Below are 11169 nucleotides of genomic sequence, written 5' to 3'. Positions count from 1 at the left end.
TCCATGTCAAAATGCCAAGACCCATTTCTCGTCAACCATACTCTGAAAACAACAGGTATTTGCGCCATTTACCTGAAAGAATAGGCAGCAAGCTAAAATACCATAAACCCTAAACCCTAAACCCTAAACCCTAAACCCTCAACCCTTAACCCTCTAAGGAAAGCAAAAAGTATAAAAATTTTATCATCGTCAAAATATACATAGGCAATTACATAACCGATATAACACAAACGAACTAAAAAATCAAAAAAAAATCTTTATAAATTTCCAATTAAGACAATTTCAATTGTACAGACTTTAGAGATAAATACAACAGTTTGAGTTCCTAAATAATGTATAATTTAATAACCTAACTGCCTATGAAAACCAAAAACTTGATTTCTCCATATGTATAATACATAATCATTTCAAAAACATACAGAAGCAAGTACATATCATATGTCAAAGAGTACAACAAGAAAATCTTTAAAATTATTCACCAACTTGTTGCAAATTGGTTTTCAAATTCTGAGGACTTCATGTTGATGTCAACATTGTACACATAAACAAGTCTCTATACAGAGACTACTTGTGAAGTCTATTACCTGTGGTCTATTTTTGCAATTACAATTTAATAAAGCAGACACCTTTTGAAGTCTACTATTATTGTTGACTTCTTTTGTTGTCTTCCTTTGTTAATTTTTGGGTCAGTTATGTAATTCAAAACATAAAAAAGAGTAGAATTCTTTGAAAGTTTCAAAAAGTTAATTTCGATTGCACTCTACACTGGTTATTTTTGCAATTGACCAAACCATTGACTTTGTAGTAGACTTCTATCTAACAACTTCGTAAATCCGTCAACTATAAAAGTTAGACTTCGTTGTGGTTAGTTTTGCAATTGACCAAATTTGACTTTTCACAATTAGACTACTTATGAAGTATCCAGAAATGGTGACTTTGTTTGTAGTCTGCCCTGGTCATTTTTGGAGTTGACCAACATTTTAATTTTTTCACTAATAGATTTCTTTTCCAGTCAACTTGGTAATTTTTTATAAATAATATTATGGTCAATACTTTTATATTTTGGTCAATTGCAAAACTAACCACTATAGAAGTCTACTACCTTTTTTCATGCAAAGACTTCGTCTGACAGTCTGGACTAAAAAGTCAATAATTTGGTCAATTGCAAAAATACACTTTAGTAGACTGTAAAGGAAGTATCCGTTAGAAATATTATAATGCAGTCTAAGACATATTTTTTTGTTTCCAAATGAAATTAAGGAGACTGACGTTTCAGTATACGGGCTCGAAACTCGATAAACTTTAAATTGCAAAACTCACCAAATAATAGACTTTACATTATATTATGATGGTTCAACTAACAAATGAAGTCTAATTTCAACAAAAACACAATGAAAATCACGAAATCTACCGGAAAATAACCTGACGGTGGTTGTTCGCAATGTCAAACACCAAGGACGTCATCTTAAGTCACCACGGAAGAAACCCAGCGCCAACTTAATCACTATCCAAGAATCATGATATATAACAAGATAAATTTTTTCTAGGATTAAAATGGAGAGGATATGGAAGAAAATGAAGTTCTCTTAGCATTGACTGTTATTTAAGCTTACAAATTCAGGTTGTTGAAGCATTAAGAGCTTCAAATTTGGTTGTTCATGGTTGTTGGAAAATTGATGGCGGTGGTACAACCGTAAATCAAAGAAGAAGATGAGGATATGGATGTAATAAACATTTTCGCAAGAAATTCAAATAAATCATCAATAATGGCATTTTTGTGAATACAATGAATGGACAAGGATTTAATAGAGAGAAAGTGGCAAATGTTGGAGAGAGAAAAAAGGGGTCTAACATTGCAATTGACTCAACTTTGTAGTCTATTTTTGCAGTGTCCCATTTTTTTATTTCAAATTGATTAATTATGAAGTTCATGAAGTTATTACTGATGGGTTTTGTCTGTCAAGCATAAAATTACGGTATTATTTGGTTCGTCACGACTTTATCTTACTAGTAGTTTTGTCAAATATTTTGAAGGGAAAATTAGAAATAAAGGAGTTTTTGCCAAACATTTGTCCATATACACTTTTTTTGAAGATTGTCAATTATGACGGAAATGCCCCTACTAATAGATTTAGTGAAGTTTTTAGGAGTTTAAACCAAAAAACAAACAGTAAAGTCATGTTAGTATACAATGTGCAAAAAAAATTTTGAAAAAAAAAATGTTTTGAGTGTCAAAAATCAGTTTGTAAATTGATGATTTCTGGTCTAAATTGTTCAGAAAAGACTTTCTACGATTTTTTCAAGTTCTGAAACAGTCATTCTACAGTTTGTACATGTTCTACGAAGTTTAGAGGGAAAATTTGTTCTAAAAACTTCAGAAACTGAATTTTGTATGTTCTACCAAATTAAGAAAATGTATTCTACATTTTTCTTCATTCTACATCAATTCAGAATATATTTTCTACGTTTTACCTTGTATACTAAAAGAAGTAGAATATATACCATAAACATTTTAGAATTCATAATCTGTAAAACTTAGAATACTTTAGAAATCGAAAGAAAATAAACTAAATAAGGAAAGTGAATATTTTTTGAATAATCGTAATTTATGGTTACGATTCTGTATTTATTGTTTAGATATGTTCTAATATATTTTAGAATGTGTATTCTAAATTATTTAGAAGAAACACAAAAACAGGAAAAATTGACATTCGACATAACTTATGATATCGTGATCGGGTGTTTACCATCTCTTCCACCTTCCACAAAAATTTCACTTAATTGTTTATGATGCAAATCTACGTTACTTGTGGTGTATGGACACTAGGTGCCAACAAGGAGTGGAGATTTATTGATGATGAAGAAAAACGTGCGAGATTACTGACTTTGCAACCCACTACGTCTCTTGAAGAGTTGAAGGTGATGGTTTCAGAAGACTATGAAATAGAGCAAAGTATGTTTGATGTGGAATTCAGTAATTTACCCACAGAAGTTAAAGTTGATTCTCCTCCCGTTGTATTGACAAATGATAGAGGAATGAAAATTTTTCTTGCATATCTGAAAAGGAAAAACATGATTCGGTTGTGTGTTACGTTCAAAGGAATAGTTGATGATGATAGGAGTAAATTCCAGTTCGATCTGAATAAGGACCCACATGATACAAGTGATGGTGATGGTGTGGGAGTTGATCTGGGAAAATCAGTAGCTATTATTTCAAGGAATTCACATAAGCTAACTAATGTTGTATTAGAAAAGCCTACTGATGCTAATCTTGGTGATGCTGCTGGTTCAAAGTTGGAAGATTCAATGGTAAAGAAGGGCGAATATTTTAGCAGTAAGGAAGCTTTACAGGCTACTATGGAAATGTATGCAATTATATATAATTGCGACTACAGGATTAGAAAATCAGATAAGAGATGGTGGTGTATACGTTGCATTGAGAGTGCTTGTAATTGGAGGCTCCGGGCTGAGTGTTTACAAGCGTCTACATATTTCAAAATCAACAAGTTTGTGGGTAACGATACATGTACTCCTTCAAAAAAAATCATTTTGTAGGATTCCATCTGCAAGAACAATTGGACATCTCATTAAGCAAAGTTATGAGGGTGTGAAGGAAGGTCCTAAACCGATTGATATAATTAATATCATTCGTTCAAGGTACGGCTGCGAGCTAACATATCACCAAGTTTGGGAGTCTCGGGAGTATGCAGTTAACGAAGCTAGAGGAATTCCTGAGAAAAGTTATGCTAAGATACCAATATACTTGCACATGCTACAAGAAGCGAATCCTGGTACGTTCACGAATTACGAAATTGACTTTGATGGAAGATTCAAATATCTATTTATTTCTTTTGGTCAATCAAGAAGAGGGTTCTACAAGGCAATGCGGAAAGTGATAGTAGTTGACGGAACATTTTTGAAGAATAAATACAAAGGAGTTCTACTAGTTGCTAAACCTGTAGATGGTAACTCCAATTTGTATCCAATCGCATTTGGAATTGCTGATTCTGAGAATGATTGTTCATGGGAGTGGTTTTTATGCAACTTAAGATGGTTATAGCTGATGAAGAAGGTTTATCATTTGTGTCAGATAGACATACATCGATTGCTAAATCAATTGGAAACATTTACCCATTGGCTAAACATGGTATTTGCATCCACCACTTGATTAGTAATATTATAACATATAATAAGGGAAGAGGTGTTGCTGGTATGGTTGCAAAAGCATCAAAAGCTTATAGAGTTGTTGAGTTTGAGAAAGACTTTGCGCGAATTAACAAAATTAGTCCTGCTATTGGAAGTTATCTAGAGGAAGCTGATGTGAGAAAATGGGCTCGCTGTCATTTTCCGGGTTATAGATATGACATTAACACCAACAATGCGGCTGAGTCAATCAATGCAGCTTTGAGGTCACCCAGAGAGTATCCAATAATTCCTTTGTTAGACAACATCAGAGAAATGATGACACGCTAGTTTTATGAGAGTAGAGAGTTAAGTGCAAAACAAAAAGATCCTTTAACTGTTGAGGTGGATAAAAAGATTTCAAGAAGAATAGAAAAAGGTAAATTCATGAACGGTTATCTGATGAGCAGATCCATGTTGCAGGTTAAAGGTAATGGAGTAGACTGCATTGTTGACTTAGAAAGAAGGACTTGTTCATGTGGAAAGTTCAACATAAGAAAACTCCCTTGTAAACATGTTATAATAGGAGCTTTTGATATAGGCAAGGATCTATATCCTTATGCTGATGTTGTGTATACCACTACCGCATGGAGATCGCAATATGAGGAAACTATTAATCCAATAGGTGTTCCTAAAGAAGAATGGCGAGTCCCACAACATGTTGAAGATGCAAAAGTTTGACCACCTGAAACAAGAAGACATCCTGGAAGGCGCAGAAAAAGAAGATATGAATCCGATGAAGACAAGATAAAATCATCACAAAACTCACAAGGGTCAAAGAGACATAAGTGTAGGCTCTGTGGCAAAGAAGGGCATAACAGAACGACATGTGATATCGTCATATAACAATGGTTTGTGCATCAACTTAAGATTCTTGTTCTTGAATTTTTAGTGGATTTCATTTATATTTACGGTACTCTTTTTGTTTTCAGGTAGTTAGTGTTACTTCATAATCACGCAAAGACAATCAAAAACGTTGTTTATGTTGATCACTTCTATTTTTTTCTTCTTCGATTTTCTTCATGTTTTATTAACAATATTAGTTTGATTTTAGAGCTTATTTCTTCATTTTTTTGTGCATATCCAGTATGAAGATAAAAATTCATTAGAAATACACGATTTAAATATTGCATATCCAGTAAGGAGATGGTGAAGGAGATGGTGTGGGAGATGGTGTGGGAGATGGTAGAAAAGGTGGAAAAGAATATGATTGAGATCATGAGGCAAGAGCTAATGGTTGCAAAGGAGAGTGATTGCTCGAGTATATAAAATCAAAAATGAGAACAGAAAAATTTAGAAAAAGGAAATAATTGTCTGGATTGTAGTCAAAACAACAGAGCTTTCCCATCAATCTTTTTGTGAATCTCCTTCACAAGACGAGGGATGACATGTGCGAATGACTCACCAGATTTGTCTGCAGACTTCACCAGACTTCACGAGACTTGTCTACAGACTTCACCAGACTTGTCTGCAGACTTCACCAGATTTGTCTACAAATTTCTCCAGACTTCACTAGACTTGTCTGCAGACTTCACCAGACTTGTCTACAGACTTCTACAAACTTGTCTACAGACTTCACCAGACTTGTCTACAGAGATCACCAGATTTGTCTACAAACTTCTCCAGACTTGTCTACAGACTTCAGCAGACTTCTCCAGACTTCACCATCAGTGAATTTCTGAACTGTTTAAGATCCTTTGTGTTGTTTGTTTGTTTCAAAGATAACACCATCAAGAAATTTCAAAAGACATGAGTCTCTACATTGTGATTCAGCAAATTATAAATACATTAGAATATCAATAAAAAAAAATGTGGCAACTAATGAAAAATAAAAGTGTAACGACACTTAAAAATTAGCAAAGGTCTACAAACTCAAAAGCAGACACTGGAGGCACATATGTTTTCATTTCATCCACTAGCACATGATCCTTTGCTGCTTCCAAAGATCGACTGCCAACTTCAAACGAGCAAACTTGATGTTTTCATCATCAATCAAATCAAAAGGTAGATTACGCATGTGACACTCGATATACTTTAGGGCATAAACTCCACAATCACAATTTGACCGATTTAATTTAGGTGGCATAGGGACCTCGATGATCTCGTATTGACTCAACAAGGGAGGTTTCCCATCAATCTTTTTGTGAATCTCCTTCACAAGACGAGGGATGACATTGGCGAGTGACTCAACGTGTCTTCTGTTGTGGTATTGATTACAATCGAAGACTTCAATTGTTCTTAGGATGAAGTTAATGCAAACTGAGATCCAATGACTACCGTTAATGAAGACCGGTGCATAAATTCTGTCCAAATCTACATCCCAACTTTTTCCTGTCTTTCCATGAGATGGCAATTCACCTTTGGCATAGCCTAACAAAATTTTATTCCAAACGTGGGTTCGTCCTGCCGATCTAAACTTATTGTAGTCGCTTTTGACGTGCACGCTAAACTGACAATTCATGAAACTAACACGATCCAACTTTAGGCGGCCTAAAGATGTATGCTTCCGAAATATATAAATCATTGCATCCATTTCCTGAAAATATTTAAAGACTCAGGTTTCTCCAACTTAAAATCAGGTTTGTCTAACTTAAAGAATATAATATATGATATTTAAAAAGATTGACACGTACCTCGTTTCCAAGCCATTTGTGGCCCATCATGACTCGGTCAAACAATTCTCGATCAAGTAAAGTTGGACCAGTTGAATGTTTTTGTAAACGTAAAACAATTGTAAGGTTACAAAAAAAATTGATAAATCATAACATGTATATAAAAATGTATGAATCACGTATTCGAGATGCCTACTCCACTCTTCAAAAGCATTCCATACATCATCAGCAACGAAATTCAACACCGCATACGGTTCATCTTTACCCGCATCTCGGGGACTCAGTGTAGGATCAAATCCGATTACAACAGACTTTTGAGATAAGTGTCCTATTGTGTTCTTTAGGTGGTCTTGTGTATCTACATTAAGGTCTATCTCAAGAGGCACAGTAAACAGATTATCTAATTTAAACAGTTCAACCTGTCAAAAAAAAAATTATGAAAGGCTTTGGTTAAAGTTTACAACACATAAGTTAAAAAGTATTATTTTGTGTTTACAACATACACATACAAACAAGGATACAACAAAAGGGAAAGACCACACATAAGATTACAATATAACATGATCGAACAAGGCATTGAGCTATTTCTTACGTACCGAAGTTTTGGGCTTCACTTGTGATGGACTAGGATTCACTTCTGCTGGACTAGGATCCACTTTTGCTGGTCTGGATATCAAGGCCTTGATATCTGATACATCTTTCTCCAATGTTTGCAATCGTTCCCCAAAGGTCTCTGTGAAGCTCTTGAAAGAAGAGTCAATCAACTCCTTAAAGAACCGCTTCATGTCATCTCCACAAGAACAATGTGAAGTTGATGCTCGCTGAGATAACACCATCCTTTTGCGTGTCTCTGCTCCATGATCAACTTGCTTCTTCTTCCTCTTCTTCAAGCTAGACACTTCTGGGGTATTAGCTTGCTTCTCACCACTCTCCAAACCAACCGAAACTTCATTGTCCCCTCCAACAGTCTGAGATTGTTCTTCAACATCCTCAATATTATCATCTTCCACACCATATCCTTCGACACTCTCCCAAATATGATCTCCAAAATCATAGCCAGATCTGATCAAAGCATCCAAGTTGTCCACTTCACAATCTTCAATTTCATCACTCTTCAAATATTCAATGGACTCAAATACATCAAAGTTTCCGGTGGAGGAAATGTATGCATGAACAACATCCTGCGAAAACAAAAACAAAAAAATCAATTCAACATACATTCATGTTCGTTTATCAATTAGTAAAAAAATTCAACATATTCGAATATATACAAAAAAAACATAGTCAACTAACCTTATTTCCAATTGATTTATCTACAAGGAGGAGCTCATCATATGATACTTTTGCAGCACCTTTCCAATTAGAGCATCGACCAAGTGTAACCTTTTTGTCAATCTTCTCTCCCATAAGTTGTCCAATGACAGGAATGGCTTCCATAACCCAAACTTGAAGAGCGTATGAGAAACCATTGAGGATGTAACTTATGGGGTTCTTCAGTTTCTTTCTTGCTTCCATTATAGAGCTAACTAAATGGTCAAAAGCTACAAGACCCCAAGGATAACTCCTAACTTTCTCAAGATCCATGACTAGCTTGATGTATGAATGTGGTATAGCTTTCTTCTCATCCTTAGCCACTACCAGCCCAGCAATTACACAAACATACACAAACCGGATATTATCTTCTTTTTCTCTCCACGATGGAGCTGCTTCAAGGTGGGTCTTCATCAAACTTTGAATGGTAATGATACCACCTCTCTTCAACAATTTACTCCAAAACCCATTATCATCAGTCCATTCCTCTAAATCACCACTAAAATCATCATTGAACTTTAGCCCAGTAACTGCATGGAATTCTTGCATCGAGAATCTAAGCGGCTTCTTACCAAACACAAACCACAGCTCATGTCTTCGCTTAGTCACCAACTGCCTACACATGATGTTGTGTATCAACCGAGCTGAGTACCCAAGACCATTCTCATACAATGCAAAAATACTTGCGAAAACCGGATCACCCTTCACAATCTCATACTCCTCTGGTAATGCGCTCTTGATTTTGTTCAAAATAGACATTCGGCATGAGTTATTTATCTGTCCAACTTGTGGCTCACTTCCATCTTCCATAAGCCGCTTAGGATACTTGTTTTCCATTCCTGCCGAAAAAAAGTAAAACATGAATTAGTATAAATTAGCCACAAGTCAAATAAATCGACAAAGATATGAGACTTCAATTTTGCAAATTCAGTTTTGCAAAACAAAAAAATACAGATTACTAAAAGTATGATTCAAGAACAAGAAAACTATGACTACTAATCATTTAGATGCAAAACAGGAATTTGAAAAGAAAAAAAAAAACACAAGTTCTCGTCAAATTGATAACTATTATAACCAAACGGGATACGACTTTTAATTAGACAATCAGACAATTACAGTTGTATTAAGAAAAAAAACTATACTTTGACTCGTACTTATATCAGATTCTGACGGTGCTTTTGTTGAGAACATTAACATTTGCGACTTAAATAAATAATATATAAACTTTCCACGTTTTATATGAAGTCTATATAAAAACTAAAAACAAATAGTTAAAAAAATAACACATCAACTGAATACGGATACCGCGTTAGCTTTAGTAGTCATGTGGCAGGTGGATAGTCCACTTCTCAGTTTTTCATATGAGCCATGCATGTGTGGGTTAGTTGATGCAGTCTTTGGTAGATTCTTTAATGGCGCAAACTCACATGTCACACATGTCACATGATTCCAAACACCGAGCTCGGTCTTTTTTTTTTGTTTTTTTTGCAATTACCTTAGTCCTTATAATTCATACTATTGTAATTTCCCTATTTAAAGCTCGTGTTTACTAATCATTCACTACACTTTATTCTGCTGTTATGTTTTTTTTTTTTTTTGCCATGTAATGCAATAAACATGACAGTTACTTAATTCCGGTAACTAAAAACATCATCATATTCATCATTCATCACCCTCACATGCAGATTGGACCTTACACATTCCCATGATGTTCTGTGAAATGTAATTGCAACGCAAGGCAAAACATCTCTCTCCCTATTGTCTCTCACCATAAAAATTTAAAGAAAAACAAATAAAAACATTAAAGAACTTTCACTACCTACCACTTGATACCTCCATCTCCTCTTCTTCTCTTATTACCTTCCACCAGATCTCTCACTCCCCACATTTCAAGTTTCTCCTATTTTTAAAATCTTTTCTTTGTTTTATTTTCTCCTCTTCTGGTGTCGTTTATTTGGATATGTTTACAGTTTTAGTGTAGTTGTTGTAGTTACATGACAGCTCCTTACAAGCTTAGATCTCCACAGTCCTTTCGTTATCCTCCTTCCACATTGACACTTGCCTTCAGAAGAGGGCCAAAGAAAGGTCTTGTCTCTTTGTCTGAGCTGTTCATTTCCTTTATTTCTTGCTTCTTGGATTTTCTTCTTTACCGTTTTTCTCCTGATTTTTTTAAGTGTTTTCTTTCTTTTCTCAAATTTGGATTATGCCTTTGGTTCTAGGATATGGAATTCTTTCTCCTTCAAGATTAGTAAATGGGTGTTAATTCTTATAAGATCTGAAATATCAAGATCATGTAATTAAACATTAAATTCTTATCTGCTCTAGTACTTACTCTGACTGTATTGTCTGTTTATATATAATTAAGACCAACATTATTGCTCGTGTTCTTTAATATGTAATTGAGTTTAGCTACTTCTGTTTTGTCCTTTTGTGTGTTTTCCTGGGAATATGTTGTCCCTCTGTGAGTAAATTTCAAATGTGGATAAACAATGGACCACAAACACAAACTTGGACTCTGTTTATCTCAACAAGATTTTGGAAATTTATGTAAAGGTTAGGAAAAATATGGGAGGTGACTTGAAAAGCCAGCTATCTAGAGAGAGCTCTGTCTTTGGACTTAAGGTTTGGGAAGTAATTGGGATAGCTGTTGCTTTACTCATCATAACCATCCTCTCGGTTCTTTCGTTTTGTCTCACTTCGAAAAAGAAATCAAGAAGATCCAAAACCGGTCTTCCCGTCATCCAAACTCCTACGGTCTCCAAGGAAATCAGAGAAGTGAGAGTTGAGCATGTCTCAGCAAGTAACTTTGCTCCTGGTGAAGGCATTCTTCTCACAATTCAGGACAAAAATAACAAAGACGCAGAGAAAGTAATGGTTCATTTGGATATGGGGAAGAAGAGAAGTAGTAGTGGCCGTTCAGGCTCGTTTCATCATTTAGAGATCATAGATAAACATTCTGAGTCGGCTGAAGAAGTCTCGGCTTCTTCATCATTGTATAACGTTGCAACTCCATCTCCATTGTCTGGTTTGCCTGAGTCTCACCTTGGCTGGGGACACTGGTTTA

At 35.0% G+C, this 11169-nt stretch overlaps 2 protein-coding genes across 2 annotated transcripts in view; both read left to right on the top strand.

Annotated features, from left to right (window-relative positions):
• On the top strand, nucleotides 3073-4863 carry LOC104760091. Its single transcript, XM_010482940.1, has 4 exons — nucleotides 3073-3365; nucleotides 3556-3965; nucleotides 4061-4409; nucleotides 4593-4863. Exons 1-4 carry the CDS (start codon nucleotides 3073-3075, stop codon nucleotides 4861-4863), a joined length of 1323 nt encoding a protein of 440 aa, XP_010481242.1.
• Nucleotides 9926-11169, top strand: part of LOC104759009 (probable receptor-like protein kinase At2g42960) — a 9829-nt gene continuing 8585 nt past the window's right edge. Inside the window, exons 1-2 of the mRNA XM_010481982.2 lie at nucleotides 9926-10190; nucleotides 10659-11118. Of these exons, the coding sequence (XP_010480284.1) occupies nucleotides 10671-11118 (448 nt within the window). The 5' untranslated portion in view covers nucleotides 9926-10190; nucleotides 10659-10670. The remainder of the gene's footprint in view (nucleotides 10191-10658; nucleotides 11119-11169) is intronic.

The sequence above is a fragment of the Camelina sativa genome, chromosome 17 (assembly GCF_000633955.1).
Source record: "Camelina sativa cultivar DH55 chromosome 17, Cs, whole genome shotgun sequence".
Taxonomy (NCBI): domain Eukaryota; kingdom Viridiplantae; phylum Streptophyta; class Magnoliopsida; order Brassicales; family Brassicaceae; genus Camelina; species Camelina sativa.
Note: the sequence above shows the minus strand (reverse complement) of the source record. Positions and strands in the feature narration are given on the sequence as shown.

Excerpts from the sequence above, each read along its gene's own strand:
- LOC104760091 (XM_010482940.1), top strand. The coding sequence starts at position 3,073 with ATGATTCGGTTGTGTGTTACGTTCAAAGGAATAGTTGATGATGATAGG. Across the intron at positions 3,366-3,555 it reads TTACAGGCTACTATGGAAAT|GATTCCATCTGCAAGAACAA; the intron begins GTATGCAATTAT and ends ATCATTTTGTAG. Across the intron at positions 3,966-4,060 it reads AGTTGCTAAACCTGTAGATG|CTGATGAAGAAGGTTTATCA; the intron begins GTAACTCCAATT and ends AGATGGTTATAG.